Source organism: Saccoglossus kowalevskii, chromosome 2 (assembly GCF_978046115.1).
Source record: "Saccoglossus kowalevskii chromosome 2, keSacKowa6.1, whole genome shotgun sequence".
NCBI lineage: Eukaryota > Metazoa > Hemichordata > Enteropneusta > Harrimaniidae > Saccoglossus > Saccoglossus kowalevskii.
Genome location: NC_140642.1, coordinates 4807123 through 4823815, shown reverse-complemented (window position 1 = coordinate 4823815; position 16693 = coordinate 4807123). Strand labels below are relative to the sequence as shown.

Sequence of the window (16693 nt, the reverse complement as noted above, 5' to 3'; positions counted from 1 at the left end):
GAAGTTGTATCACCATATTTACTCGTGTTTTTAACTGAATGCTGAAACTTTGTTACATTTTTACACGGAATACCTATTGCAATAGATTTATTTTTACTTGATTGAAAAGTTAAATAACTTTTATGCAAATTTCCCATTGTCTAGTTTACACATATAAACAGAAATTGTCGTTTTCCTGCTTTGCTAAACACTGATAACAATAAAAAGTCTCGTTTGCTGTCTTCTTCTATTTTGAGCACACACAACGTTTTACTAAATAATATTAGTTTGAAGGAAAACAGGAATGTACTTGCATGTGTTTAAACACAACAATAAGTTTTACGAAATTAAAGATCAGAGCCAACAGAAAACATATAACGTGTATATAGTCAAATGCCATCTTCATTGTGAAATATAAGTTTGCAAATCAGTTCTTAATATGTTTTACAAAGATTTAACGCTTTAATAAATGACAGAAGACAGAACAATTTTTGGTAATAGTTGAACTCCATGATGTGATTCGCCTGTGAATCTCGCCATGATGCTGAGCGCGTGGTATCTGGTCGCACCTTCCACCCGCAGAATGTACAGCCAGGCATCATGTCTGGCGGGAGTGTGCAGGTAGACTCACAGCCCATTGGGGATGGACAGCGCGGGCACCCGTGTATAGTATGATTGGTCTGTGCGTGTCATGAAAACGTCAAAAAAACAACAAAGTCCACAAAGGAAATTTGGATTCGATCGCAAGATAGTTCAGAAGTTTGACAAGTGAGCTGAAACTCAGTCGCATGTTAAAGAACGACATATATGCAGGTCTCATATAAACAAAGATGGCGATTTTGACTGTTGCGCAGATCAACGAGTACAAACTGAGACGTTATCAAGCTTTAATGGGGTATTTTGTAGGTCATTTGATGGTATTGAAGGAGTCACCGGCGGTAATTAGTGCAATCAGTGCAATCACAATTAGTGCAGGTGCTTTGTCTGACTTATATTTCAGTTATATTTCATTGTAACTAAAATCTCTGTCAAGATCCATTCTGCCTATGACACTGCTTTCCATTTCTACAGTATTACTGTAAACATACTTTGTGAAATCCTTATCACCAGTAATAGTATTTGAATTTAGGGATTTGAAATGGCTAAGTCATTACTCTCCACTAATACAATCCTCCTCCTTACCATCTTTGTTTAAACTACCAAACTCCTCTAATAATTTCCAAAACTATTGTGGATCAAAGTGTTGCATTGACATTTGTCACACAATTTGGCTCTAAATTCTCTTTTGTTAGCCTTAATAAGCTGTTTATATTTTTTATTAACCCTGTACCTCTCCTGATATTATTATCTTTAGGGAGTTTATCAAGTATCTTATTAATTAGCTGCTTACGTATATAACGTTCAGATGGGCAGCTTGGAGAATAGATCAAAGAGTTTTTCTTTCGGCAGCCTGATATATTATATATTTTTATTAGACGCATAAAATCCTTAGGAAAGGATAAAAAGGGTCTTACAGAAAGAAATTAAAAAAAAAACAAAAAAAAACTACAATCTAAAAAAGAAAACAAAAAATAAAAACTTTTCCAAAAAAAAAAAAAAAAAAAAAAACAAGTCAAAAACAAAAAAAATACAATTTGCAGCCAATACAGAATATAGAATGAACACAGAATGTGGCCTAATACACTGATAGTTGTTGCTGTTTTGTTCCATAGCTGTTTTTTAAGAAGACAGCTAAGGCTGGTGCTAGAGTATGGTTTGCCATAATCAAAATGAATTTATTCTGACTATTTTCTTTATCAAAATTTGGAATTTTATTTTGTGCAGTCAGGAATAATTTGTCCCTATGGTGACTGTAAGCTGGACATTTCATTACAAAATGTTGCTCATCCTCAACTATATTTTGGCTGCACATATCACATGTTCATATAAGCATGTTGATATTGTCCAGCTCATAGAAAGGTAATGTAAGAGAAAGGACCCTCGACCTTTTCTGTAGCAATGGGTACTCTTAAGTGGAGACAGATTAGAGCATCACATAGATATACATTGTGCTGGCTTGTGTTTGTGTTTGCAGACCCAACTGTAAATTACGTAGAAAGTCTTTGATGGCTAACAACCCAAGAAATGGCATCAGCAATTGTTGAGAGAGATCCATGATAATACTAAAGCCCCCACTTTTCTTTGGACGTAGGTTAAGTAAGTTACTGATTAAGCTGTCAATGAGAGGGTTTTAAATGGACTGATGGTGCGAGTGTGGAGTCCTGGTAGAATTAGGTTGACTATCAAATTAACATTATATTGTAGTTTTGTGTTATATAGGCAGTCATTGTTATTTATTTATTAATTATTCAGTAAGGTAGCCACTAGTGCACTGTAACTATTATTATATATCAGTATTTATAGTTAGATAGCAATTATATAATATAACTATTATTCCATGTACTAGTGAAACAAGACGTTCAAGGCTAAAAGACATATGCACACTAGTACTTTATGTAAACAGGAGCACATGTTCAAGTTTCAGGGTCATTACCATGTATGGAATTAAGAGTATTATCTAAACAGGATGTGGAGGTAATTAGTAGATAGGAGGCAGTTAAGTCAGACACACCCTAGACAGACCAGCAAGGGATCAACATCTGTTATAGCAGCTCTCTCATACTCCACTGTGTGATCTCTATGTACCTCATTGAATAAACCCAACTATTATACACTTGTACTCAAAACCATCTCCGTGTACCTGTAGTGAAGAGTGTAACACGACTAAGTTTGATTTTTTTTCAGAATTCATTCTGTAATGCTCCATTCATAAAACTGATTTTTCCGGTCGATCGTGCAGTTCTTGCCCGAAAGACGCAAGCTTGCTTTATTGAGAGGTGTGCTTGGGTGCAAATTTGCCCCTGCGTGTACTGACATATGCATGGGGATGAAAGGGTTGTGGTGGTTGCTTGTGAAGTTGTTCATTTGGCTCAGTGTTATGATAGCTAGTGGCAGTGTGGCATGAACAAATGTGAAGACAGTTGTATGGGCATGGCGTGATGCGGCACACTGAATTATTATAATTGTTGATTCATTTACCCATGTGTTCTATTGTGTTAACACTCTTGCCTCGTGTGATCTTTTTGTTGGAATGAGCAGATTAGTTTATATTGACAGAATTTGTAATCATTGGGCAAACTCCAGTTCTGCAGGCCAGGGTAAAGTGAGTGATCTAGTCAGAATTCTTTATCGAAGCTGACCCATGCGTTTGGCTTTGCTAGCGATGTGGCGCTGGTAGTTGAAAAGATGTACAGCCTTGTGGGGGAAATAGTGTGCTTTATAAACAGCAAAATATTCGACCAATATTATAACTAGCAATGTATATGTGTATATGTAATGTATTGAGTTTGCCTAAGCGCATTGCATGCTGGGTACTACCTCGTGAGTTTGGTAAATAAAGTCTCCATCCATGTTCGATTGAGTCCTATAATTTATGATAGTAAGAGTGACGGCCTGGTATATTACAGAGCCTAAGAGTGATACACTACACTAGGTTGTTATTGTTTTTATTGTCTCGCAACTGAGGAATCGTCAGAATCAAATTTCACTCGGCTCTTTAAGATTTGGGTGACGTTTAGTCTTACTTGAATCAGGGTGTAAGTCAAATCAACAACATTACCCTGGTTTGCCAACAAGTCCACAGTAGGGATGATGGTGGAACTGCAAAGCTGTCCTTGTTTATCATAAATGTTGCTTGTATCTAAGTGTTGACGCCAGAAACAGAAGTATGAGCGCCTTTACTGGCGAAACTTTACATAGGAGCGGCCATATACTTGGGAGCGGACATCTGGGCATTTTAACCGCTTGGCAACCATCACGGTGAAAACAAAGGCAGAAAACTCTAAGAAAATAGTACTTTGAGATGGTTATTGAGACTCCCCTGAACAGTGTAACAATGTTACTCCTGCATGCACAACATATATAAATTTGGTTGTTCAGGATTACTTCTAGGTTGAGTTTGTGTTGTTTTCTCGAACTTAGCTATTTTCACCGGCTCATTGAAATACATGGTACAGTGGTGTGTGTCTTAGCAACGTAGAACGTCTTGTGAATTGTTGCATTGAAATGATCCCCCGTTTGAGTACTAGTATGATTAACATTGCTAGTAGGTGTTACTTGCCTTTAACTTCCATTCATATAGCTCACTTATAAAAGCTATATCAGTTGTGCTTTTGCGTTAATACCAACTCGCAAATAAGCAGATGTCATATTTAATAGTTGAGCACTAGCGTGCGCCAAACATCTATTCTGGGCAATAGATAAATATTTGTCGTCGCTTCTACCAACTTTGAATTTCATGGAACCACCAAGCTTGCGTCCAAGGACCACAGAACTGAGGAAGGGGCTGCAGTCAGGTTGTATTACTCAGGCTTCTAACATCAATTTGAAATCACTGCTTTATGGCAGTATATATTAAATGAAATGTACAGCTGACGAGGCTGACACTGAATAAAATAATTGAGTTACTGGCAACAAATAAGGTCGTGGAAATGTATTAATGAATATCGGGCCAAAAGTGGGAGTATTATATCGTTCATTACTCCAGACACTTTATAAAGCGGAAATTGAAAAAAAAAAAAACTGCTCTATGTAATCTCAATAAACTTTGTTAGGAAATGGATGACAGATTCAACAGAACATGGCAAAGACCTGAGCATGAATTGAAAATAATGGTTACAAAAGGAACTGAAAAAAGAAGACGCAGCAGAAGTAAGTACATGTTGAATCATGATGAACTTGGTGATCAGTGCACATGGACATGATCAGCACAGACTTGTGAGAAACAATACCTGCTTTACACAAGACACGTGATTAGGGGACAACAATTCATACATCTGGTAGATATATCACTGCTGAATACACCAACTAACCTGACCAAGAACCATCAAACTGTGCCATGCAAAAAAAAAAAAACATATGATTAAAAACATCTGATTAAAATCCAACATAGGCATAGGGTTGTTTTTTGTTTATTTATGACTAATTTTATGGTTTTACGTGTCTTCATTAAGATGATTTTACATATCGCATTACACAAATTATGTAACGCACATTTCAAAAGTGGTCAATAATACCCTTTGATTTTAAATTGTAAATATTTGCGTCGACTAACACATTAACATGAAGCATAGTTAATGGATTATTACTCCAATATTACGTTGCTGAAATGTACGTTTTTTTAGCCTTGTATTGCATTAATATATACCGCTTAGTGACATACGGTGTTGTACTCAATGTGGTTATTCACAATATTATGGCAATGATAAAAACAATATCAATATCGCAGGCTGTTCGAATAGATACAGGTGTTTGTTTAGTGTGGCTGGTGGCGGTTTAAATTAGTTCATGGTCAGCTCAACATTAAAACATTGCCCTGCTTTTTATTATATTTATTATTCATATTATACATTCTGGTTTTGTTTTTAATTTGTTCATTGTGTTATTTACTATTGTGGTCGAAAAAAATCACATTCAGCGTAACACTGTATATATACTCATGTTGACAGACATACAAAAGCAAACAGACACCAATTCAATATGATTAAAATAAGATAAGAATTGAAATGAGAGAATAATAATTGCATAATCATCATATTGCATTGACATTTGTTTAATAATCAATAATATGCATATTAATCATCTAATTATTATTTGCTAATTTCTGGTATCTCAAAAAAAGTAGAAGTGCTCTGGAATAAATGAGACTGAAACTACAGATGAAAAATCAAATGTAAAACTTTAAAAAAAAAACATCAAATAATTTGTATAAGTATTATAACTTCAATAATGTGGATCAAATCGTTTTCATGTTGTACATCTCGTATAGCAAACAAATATTAGTTGCCAACCCTTTTGTTTTGGAAAGCTAATTCATTTGTAATATGTCTCCAATATCCTCAGCACAATACAGTTCTTTAATTTTATTTTAATATATTTTTTTATTATTGTTAATTTTAATTATTATGTATTTTACAAACAATTTGCTGGTGTTTGTTTTACCATACTGTCTCTAACAACACCAAGCAGTCCCCTCCGTAAAAATGGATTATTCCTCGTAGAAGTAATGCGGATTTTATTTCGATTGCTAGACCGGGTTGTAGGCAGCGAGTTTACTTCATCATTTCAATGAAATAAAGGTATGTATTTTGTCTTTGCCATTATCTGAGCGGTGATTGTTGCGTCGAGGTTGTAGTGAAAATTGAATATCACACAATAGAAATACATGCGACCTTTATCATGCTATCTTGTCGTAGAAATAATGACACATTTACTGAAGTAGATTAGCATTTTTAGATGATGGAATCAGTTAAATGTTACGAAACTGCAATTTTTGGTATTTGTGTGCTGGTCAAAACTCGACATCTAAGAAATTTCATGTAATTTGCTGATCGTTTAATCGTTGTCCAATTATCTAAACTATGTATTGTAAATTACACTTGGAGTTGAACACACTTGCTCATTGTATAGTGTTGTATAGTTTCATTTACACAATCTGCTTCTGATCACAGTATGCACTAAATCATGAATAGTGTTTATGTAAAATATTTAGATGAGAAACACAGCTCTATATATTTTTATATTTTATAATGTTTTGACATGCACACTTTAGAGTCGCAGACACGAATGGAAATTGTAAGATAACACGAAAATGTTGTTGAACTCTGATGGTGAATCATATCGCACGTAACTGTTATCAAGTATTATATTAATTACCTTGTATTCTCATCACGTACCTCAAGCTTAAAGAGAAAATGAACGGATATTGTAATATTTTTTTTCCCACTTTTATTTTGAATCATTTACACATATTGTGCTTATTGTTTGAAGTGATAATACTCACTTGGACCTCGTCACTGAGCTACGAGTGTTTTATTCGGCATTCTCATTATACTATAGACTATAATATATTACCTAATTTGCGGCGATCTTTTTTGAATGCTGATACATGTATTTTGTTTTCACGACCAACAAAAAAATATTTCCGTAATTCCCGCGTGTTCAAAACCGGCACCAGTGGTAAATATGTTTGCCGTGTGAATTAGTACGAATGTTGCATGAAATGTTTTTGCAGCACAATTATAACAGTGTTGCACTTTTAATATCTTTCACAGAGATTGTAACATCAGTATGACTATAAAAGCACCAATACTTAAAGTTGTTTTACTGGGCATATGCACTGTGTCGTTGTACTATAATGCACAGCATTACCATTTAACACATGTGCATGGCAATCCTGAACCAATCATGGAATTAACGAAACACGGCAATACAAAATATCAATCTGAAGTGATACCCAGTGAAACAGAGAACAGACAAGGTGTGTATAGTTCTGTCTAACTATAGTAGTAATAGTAGTGTAATGGTCATACTGTTAACCCCTCTTAGATGATTATCAGCTTATTGTCTACGAGGGCACAAAATCCAGTAACAAATAATCAGAACAATTATATATATATAGTTCCATGTTTAAGAACAAATACAACTACATCGACTCATATACTAATCATGAAGACGTGCAATGATTAAAGTTCTGATTCACATTTTGTTTTTTAGACAAATCAACCTTGTCTTCAAAAACAGGGCTGCGTTCCGATCCAGCATTAGACAATTATGATAAAGTAAAACTAGACATGATATCTACACAAAATACACTTGGTGTCAAAGGTATGTGAATAATTAAAGCGGCACTAGCTGTAGTTTTGAACACATATTTGTTTAAATTTAACTTCATAAAAATAGTCAATTCTGACACATTTGCAAGGTATCCCTACGTAAGGCTAACATGACATAAAATGTGATAAGAAGGGTTGAATAGTCACTATTTCCAGTCGTTGAAATCGACGCACACTATTATGAAATGATACTTAAAACCATCAATGAGAGGCCACCAGAAAGAGGCTTTAAGCTTAAAATACGTAACTATGGCCGCTAGTTCGAGTATGGCGTACATTGCAGACAAGTTCACTACATATACGGTGGCCGAGGGAAAGGTGTGCCGTGACCCTCATCTAGGCGGTGTATTTGTTAGTTTTGGTCTCAGTCACATACGCACGAAATGTTTACTTTGAAACGCACTGCACAAAATAATATTATTTGAAATAATGTTAACCATGTTGTTTATTTTACTTGCGTGTCAGCAGCAGCTTGTTATACTGCTGCACTGATATTCACCATTATTAGAGATGCCCGGTGTTAGAGGAAATGACGTGTCGTGACGTCAAGCTAAGCGATTAGATGCCGAACGCACACTCTGGTTCGAGTCACACACTCTGTACTTGTTTATTTGAAATAGTATTTACCATGCTGTTTAGTAATGAATTAATAAACGTTTAATGATTGACTGATATTGTCGTGGTTTTGATTTAAACGTATCGAAAATATAATTTAGTCCGTTTTTTCGAAATTAAACAATGCATCACTGCCTAAAATTCAGGTAATTGTTAGCTGTGACGTCATCGGAGCTGTGAAGTGTCCTCCATTCTCGCACTTTCCGACAAGCCTCTGTGCTGTCATCGACTGCCAATGCAATATACTAGCTGTAGTATTCAAAGCATTGAAATGACATTCTGTTTAACAATTTAGGGAATAAAACCTTCAACTGTGCTATTAATTTTGGTGAATGGCCGGAAGGAACAAAAGAGAAAGTGTGGTTAACAAGCTTTCCAAGATCTGGAAACACTTGGACACGTCATTTATTGGAAGTTGCAACAGGAATTTATACTGGTTCATGTCACAATGCAAATGGGTTATATATGCATGGTAAGAAAACTTTTTATATAACATTTATAAGAAGAAAAGAAAGAAAATTGCATCACCGCATTGTTTTATTTGGCCTTGTCTTCACTTTAACAATTTAGAAAAATCCCAACTACTACAAATTCATGGATATACCTGATTTGAGCACAATAGTTAATTTTGTATTTTGTGTTAGATTCTGTTGCACTTTATTCAATTCACTTCTTTTCTTTCTTCAGTCAGTTCATTTGTCAATTGTATGTACATTATTTGCTTGTTCAAAAGTTTTCTTACCCCTAATGTTAGAATTGGAAATTATATTGTTTAGTCTGACGATGTCAATAATGTTCCCGGAACACATCACGATTTTAAAAGTTATATGGGAATCAGTCACATTGTCAAATCACTGTCAAATTGTTTCAAGCGATATGCGGATTTAGATTCAGAATGTATGATTGTTGACAATACATATGTTTTCGCTATTCACATTTGACAGAATAGAACTGGTATTCATAACAGTGTGAATTGATGATTGTATTGTTTGTTTGTTTATAAAAATGCAATATCTTGCAGTAATGTAAATGGCCAATGTCTTGTGTACCAACAGGTATGTCTCTCTAGCAGGTGTCTCTTGAAAGGAAGCTCAAATCACCAGTGTCAATAACAAGTTGGCGGGCAATAACTTTTCCCTTGACCTTGCCAATGATGTAGCACCCTTACTTTCTGTCTTTTGAACACCAGATTTTATTTTGAGATATATGGGAATAGAGATTACAGGTGCATAACGAACATATAAAAACACCCATGAACATGAGACCCAGATAGAACGTCAATCTGAGCATAACAGTAAGCATATACATTTTTTTTCTGGTTTACATCGAATGAAACTGACAGCAATGTCAACCGCCAACAACTATTAAAGTTACTATACATATGTCATAACAGCAAGTTCTATAGATAGTGCTGCAAGCAATTCGTACTTCTCTGCATAGTAGTGCAGCTCGATTAGACCTATATTGTGAAGTTGGGCCTGGAGGGACTCTGCTGGCCAAGTTTTACAGCCAGTAGAAGGCGAAACTATAGTTAAGAATGGAAACCAGTTGGAGCTTGCTTTGGAGACTGTTGGAAAGCGGTGCAGCATTGTCTCTAGTTAGTTAGACAAGACTTTGAGAACTGTGGTCTGGCACAACATCTCAGATGTGAAAGTGTCCATAGCTCGCCATAGTACTATGAGGTCAGCACTTATGATGAGTTGTTGCATGAGACCTGAGACACTGAACATGAAGTGTGACAACAGGTTCAGACTGTTTCTGTAGCGTTTGATTGGTGCCAAATAGTCTGGTGAGTGAATGTGATAAATTTGGTCAAATGACTAGAAACTGCTCTGAGAAACAGTTTTTATTGAAGGGAAATAAAGCAAATATTTAACGGTTCACAAGTAACAACAGTTAGGTCCATTTCTATAAAAAAAACTGTCCTGCCCAATTCCCAGCTAGAGTGTTTGGTAGAACAGAGCATCATATCGCCATAACTCTTGTTGTACCAGATAATTACACTCTGAAGACACCTGGGACTATTGGCACAATGTTTTGGATCAATGTCATCGCTCATGCAGGACAATGGTAATGGTGATGAATATAGTGGTACTGTTAGATACACGAGTCAACAACACTTGGGGGCATGAGACAAGTTCTTAGACCTAGAGGTCATTTTGGAATAGTGAAAGCTGATATCAACAAGCCAGTGATGATTCGTCTTGACGACTGCCAGATCATATAAGGCAAAGTTAAGGGAGCACCAAAAAGACAGATATGTAGTGGCTGTAGAGCCAACCAAAAATGCCTGGACATCTGTAGTGGCGGAGTCAGCAGCTGCTATGTAGGAGTGTGAGTGAAGAAAATCTAAAGTTCCTGTAACTATATCTAATACTTCAATGAATCACGCTATAACCGCCAAGCCAGGATGTGTGGTTGGGAAGCAAAACCAAAACCAAAACCAAGACGTTATGCACTGCCTTGAATAGAAGAAAGCATGAACGTTTGACTTGAAAAGTGGGTACTGACAAATGACAAATGAATGAACGTGACTGCCTTTGTGACTCTGGTTTGACACTAGGAGTGCAACAGTTTCCCATGTGGCCCTCTAGTAATGCCAGCTCATTTCAAAGAGTTATAGAGAGATGTCTAGGTGACCTAGCCATTTAAGACCTGTTTGATTTATTAGGATGATGTGATTGTCTACTCAGTTTCATTCCTTGAAAACTTTGAGAGACTGAAGTGCTGAAGAAGCTTTGTGACAATGGGTTGAAGGTCACCACCAAGAAAGTCTGACAACTCCACCACTGTTGGCCTACAGTGATTATAAAAAGATATTTGAGTTGCATACTGATGCGAGTCAGATAGGATTGGGTGCATCTCTGTATCCAGAACATAATTGAATGAAGTGAGTGGTAGGGTATGCCAGCAGGGAACTTTATAGAAGATGAATGAGATGAATTATCTGGCTCACAAACTGGGGATTTCAAATGGGCAGTCAGCAATACATTTTGTGTTGTATGGGCACAAATTCAAAGTGGTTATAGACTACAAACCGCTGACCTACATTTTGACCCACATCAACTCGATTAGATGCAACAGGACATCGGTGGTTAGCATGCCTAGCACAGACCAGGCAAGTTAAATGGTGATGCTGATGTCATGTCACAACGACCACAGTAGAGGTGCGTAACTGATAGCAAAGGGAAACCTCATTAGTTAGACTGGTCCCACCTGCAAAACATGGTAGAGAAGTCTTGAAATCTAATCTAAGTGAAATCTAAGTATCAGTTTGTAAGGCTCAAAAGAATAACTACATCACCGGTAGTGCCTTTGACACTAGGTGAACCAAGTGCTGACGTAGGTCAAATAACCCTCCCAGATACTGCACCTGAAATGTGGCAAGACGAGCAAAGAAGAATACAGTTATTGGAAAAGTGCATGAGATTTTTGTGATGAGAGTACCACCTTGATGATCTTACACTTAATTCATCGAAAGGGGGATACAAGGATATATTGTTAGCAACTAACTATTTCAGAGTGGCTGCAAGTTCAAGTGATGGAGAGGATTCTGATACTGTTGAGTGGGTGGTGTTTACACATAGAGGACCTGCCCGATGGAGATACAAGAACAGATCATGCTAGCAGAATCCATAGTTTGTAGAGTTACAAATGAGACTGAATCATGGGAAACTGAATCGGGAAGTGAGGATAATGGTCCAATTTAATTAGGTGGTTGTGTGGAGTAATATGATGTGATAAAAAGTGAGCTGTAGGACTGCAAGAAGCAAGTTTGTGGGCTGCAGACATATTGTGAGACAAAAGTTGAGAGGTAACCTCAAAATTAGCTGAATCCAGTATGTAAGTCAGTAGTTTGCTAGCTGTCTGTTTTGAGTCAATGTGTTGTATTGTTGGTCACATGGTTCTTTACTTTTTTGCCATGTTTTGGCAGTTAATATATTCACATTGATGTGTCTTATTGTGAATGTAGGAGATTCTAGTCCAGTCACTTGGTTGCTGTGCTGCATATGTTGTTTGTGCATATGGCTTCTGAATTACATCAATGTGTGGTTGTACTTTGCTGGGTGATGTTCTATGGTGTTTGTTCCAGATTTGGGATTTCCAGTTTGTAGTATTATTAACAAGATGTGGTCCTGATGTACTAGAAGAGGATATGATAAAGGATGTTCTAGAGGTAGATGGAAGTGAAACTTCCAAGTAGCAAAATGAAAAAATACATAGTCTAATACATTAAAATAAGTATGAAGTAGTCATTTGCACTTTTGTAGTATGCAGATTCGCTCTTGTGCATAATTTACAGCCATTTTAGTTCCTTAGGAGATATTGTTAGTTTTTAATGTAATTTAATTAGAAAGTCAAGCTACAAGTTTGAAGATGAGGTTGGTGTGATGACGAGAAGTCCCTGTCTAGAAGACTAAAAGAAAATATTGAAGATACTGATGAAGAACATAGATATCTTCCTATGGGGAGTTGTTGAATGGTGGCATTTGACCTCAAAACAAAAAAGTATTGTTATATATAGCTCAATTATCGATACTTTGCTTGTGTTTATTAAACACAGCAAAACTGCAAAAGACTATGTTTATATTGACATTATAATTTAGTGCCACTGGGTAGAGTATAGATAGAGCACAGGAACTTCCGCATGTGTATCCATTCGTATTATATATGGATTATAATATTTGTAGTCATTTTCAGAGTTTATTTTTTGTAAACATTGTTCTTTTATTGACATGAACCTTTGCCTATGGTATGTCATTCACCCCATTATCCTTAATGAGTTGAGTACTGGCATGAAACACCAACCCGCAATACCACCTGTAGCCCCTGAAAACAAATATATTCTATTGAACGCTCTTATTAGTGTTTATCTGAATTAATCTTGCACATAGCATTGTTTATATTGCCATTCTTTACATTTACTACTCAATACTGACGTTCTTGAAAATGGCTAGAAAATGTATCACAAATAGAACAGGTTCTAGTCAAAGCACCAATATGTAAGCGCAGCATGGACAGTTCACAGTAGACCCCCGAGATAGCTCCTCACACATAGTTCTGTAGACATAAAATAAGCCACCAGCTGAAAGTGTTTTAGGTATATAGCAGATGTTTTTCTAAATCAAAGGTTTCTGTTATGTGGTTTTAGCATTTTAGTGTTGCTGTTTGATTTTGTTCATGAGTTGAGGTTTTAATTATGTGATGTTCAAAATTTTGCTTGCTGAGATAATTCAACAAGTTTTCCAGTTTCATATTATTATAAGATTATACTGCAATTGCTAACATGTATGGCATTTTATTTCCGTTTTAGTCCTTATTATGATGGGCAGACATATTGTTAGTCATAAGATACTTATACTCAAATGAAACTGAAGTTTCATGTAACAATGTCTACAAGAATGTGTGCACACACACACACAGCGACAATTATTGATGGGTATTGTGTCTTTTGCGTCGACCTGACATGATTAATTATCAATTTTCAATATTAATTACCAACATTTTGGCATCAGACTTTTACCAGGTTATCACTTTTCCATCTCGTATTATTATATCCCTTCAAACTTGTTATCACGTGTGATATTATTATTAGGTTTTAAAGGAGAACTTGATAAGCCAGGCCAAGGACAAAAGTTGGTGTATAAATGCCACTCGGTAAATATTAAGACCTTCAAGTTTGGGATTTTGCTCATCAGAAACCTATATGACTCACTGCTCTCTTTGCATGCATTTCACCTGAATGGAATGATGGGCGACCCGAGCCTCGAGTTATTTCGAAAGAGTAAGTAATACGCTCAAAACACACAAGTGTGGTTTCTTAGTATATTGTTATTTATAAAAATGTAAAAAATTAAAAACAAAATGGAGCCTATACGTACATGGCATTTTAATCAAATTGAAACCATCTTGAATATGCCGCACCTGAATAAGTGATACATTCTCTTTAGAATAAGAGGCCAATTTTATCATGCCATGCTAGATTTAATTTTCTAACAATGACATTGTCTTCTTTCATTTAAAGAACGACTAGTCATAACCTTAAAGTGTTTATGATATTCGATTATGACTTCAATGATATACATGTATGGAGAGGCCATATATGGCATGGCGGGCTCATCTTTCAAAACTCTGGACGCAATGTTCATTTATACCATGAGGTCCACCTATCCTTTTCTTTCTGATTTGACAATGCATTCTAGCAAACTTGTCCTTTGTGTTCTTATAGATTATTTTGTTAATGATTGTCAATTCTGTGTTATTGGGAATGATTACATTCCCAGTTCTGACTGATATCTTAATCAAGATTATTCCCTGCCATTTCCTAATTTCTTCACATTAGTCACTCTTGACTAGGGTTAGCTATCAGTGGTACTTCCAGCCATCTTCTTCCATTGGTTTTGTAATCTGTCAAATTTCCCTTCCATCCTACTTCCAAGCCAATTTGTTGATAATTTTTTAAAATTTCACGAATCTGGGCCAATATTAGTAATCAGTAATCTATTTATTACTGGCATTTCTTATATCTTCATGCTAAAGTAGTACAATACCATTCCAAGTGCCCGTTCCTTCACAATGATAACACTCCACACAGAGTGAAAATCTTCTTCCTTTGCATTATAAGCCAGTGGTGTATTTTGTATTCTTTCTGTGGTATTTCATTCCAACTCTATTATCCCCCGAAGTCATATACTTTGTTTCCATATTATCGTACCCAAATTCTCAAGTCAAATTAGTGTGACTCAGTTTTTTTGAGAATACAGACATGTGTTGAGAATAGAGAAACACGTTTCTCCAGTCTCTTCATCCATCGAAAAGTGCTTAAAAGGGGACATCTCGTCCCCAGTGCGTTTATTTATTTTGTTTGTGTTTTCAAATAAATACTATTACTTTTAACAGGTACAGATTTTGTTGATATGGTAAAAAAGAAACATGAAAGTTGGCGGAATCTAGTTGTTAGCTGGTTCAAATCTGGGAATCCATTTTTGGTGGTACATTATGAGGATTTGGTACAAAACCCAATACAGAATGTGAAGAAAATGGTGAACTTTCTAAATATTACACTAACCCCTGAACGACTCAAATGCTTGCGAAACGACATTGAAGGTCTTTACCATCGTCAACATCCTGCGAAATTTCATTTTGATCCCTTCACTCAAGAGTTGCATGAAATCATAGACGAAGATATCCGAGTTGTAAATGAGCTGTTGATGAGTAGAAATGAAACACCAGTACCTCAACCAGCTTATAACACTGAGCTTTAGCTACATTTAACTTTCTATTTCATAATTTGATCCTGTTTGAATTTATTGTATTTTTCTCCTGGCAATCGTATGTTATTATTTTTGGTTGATTGTGTTTCCTCAGTCGATCTAGTTTGCGCTGAGGGCCTTTCTATCATGTCTTGTTTTCTTTGTGTTGAATCTTCTACAAAAGCTATATTTTCTGGTGTACCACCTTATTTCCTGAACTCTTTATTGAAAAAGATCCATATCTAAATATGGTAAGGTTGTTTATGTGAAATTATTTCATTGACAGCTATACAATATATTTGATGATAATTCGCTTGACATCACAACATTATTAGCATCACATACGATCACACGTACTGTCCACGAACGAAATCGTGTGTCATAAAACGGGCACAATCACCAAAATTGTCGTGAAAATGTTGAGAAAGAACCCATTTATATCATGATAAACTGACTCTGTCCCAATGTTCCGGCAAATACCTCACTTCAAAAGTCTTCAAAAATCAAATGCATCTTCAAAAATTCCTACAAATGAAATAATGACGACTGGTATTATCTATATTTGCACATGATGTAATGCACACATTTCTTATAAATCTAAACACTTGATTAATCGAGCCCACAGTTTTTGCTTTTCTGGCACAAGAAAAAACACGTCCATCCAAAAGTAACAATTGGCATACATCGTTTGACTTGTAGGTCAAGTATCCACATATCTAGAATGCTCAGGATTCCTAATAAAAGCAGCGATAAACTCTTAGATGTATTCTGTCTCTATTATTTATACGCACAGCAAGCCTTTCGGGAGTTACATAAAACTTACGTGGTTGTCGTGATTCATTCGAAAAATGTTTTTAGTGTTTATTTAGTGATTAGTTTATTTTAGTTTATTGAGTGGATTTATTTAAAGCGCGGTGGTCGTCGCGCAGCGCGTGTTCGAATTTCATGTAAATAAACAATGTATTTTACACGCGTTGTAAACGTCGCTATGAGTCCCATATCGAACAGGACGCGACACGACGACTGCCGCCCTTTAACAGAACAATCTACTGAAACGCATTCCGTACCTTCTGATGATGCAAGTGGTATGGAAAGAAGCACCTGTGAATTTTTCGTATAAAAGTTCTGCTTGTG

The 16693-nt window shown here is 35.9% G+C and overlaps 1 protein-coding gene across 1 annotated transcript; it reads left to right on the top strand.

The window, feature by feature from the left end:
* The first annotated feature begins 3974 nt into the window (after positions 1-3974).
* On the top strand, positions 3975-16319 carry LOC102800993 (sialate:O-sulfotransferase 1-like). The gene is made up of 7 exons (XM_085508125.1): positions 3975-4728; positions 6108-6155; positions 7131-7336; positions 7573-7683; positions 8602-8778; positions 13903-14091; positions 15207-16319. Exons 3-7 carry the CDS (start codon positions 7147-7149, stop codon positions 15569-15571), a joined length of 1032 nt encoding a protein of 343 aa, XP_085364251.1. The 5' UTR covers positions 3975-4728; positions 6108-6155; positions 7131-7146; the 3' UTR covers positions 15572-16319.
* The last annotated feature ends 374 nt before the right edge of the window (positions 16320-16693 follow it).

What these genes read in the sequence shown, in the direction of transcription:
- LOC102800993 (XM_085508125.1), top strand. Translation starts at nt 7,147, where the DNA reads ATGACTATAAAAGCACCAATACTTAAAGTTGTTTTACTGGGCATATGC. An exon ending in TGAAACAGAGAACAGACAAG is followed by an intron (nt 7,337 to 7,572) that starts GTGTGTATAGTT and finishes TTTGTTTTTTAG; the next exon opens with ACAAATCAACCTTGTCTTCA. An exon ending in CCTCGAGTTATTTCGAAAGA is followed by an intron (nt 14,092 to 15,206) that starts GTAAGTAATACG and finishes TACTTTTAACAG; the next exon opens with GTACAGATTTTGTTGATATG.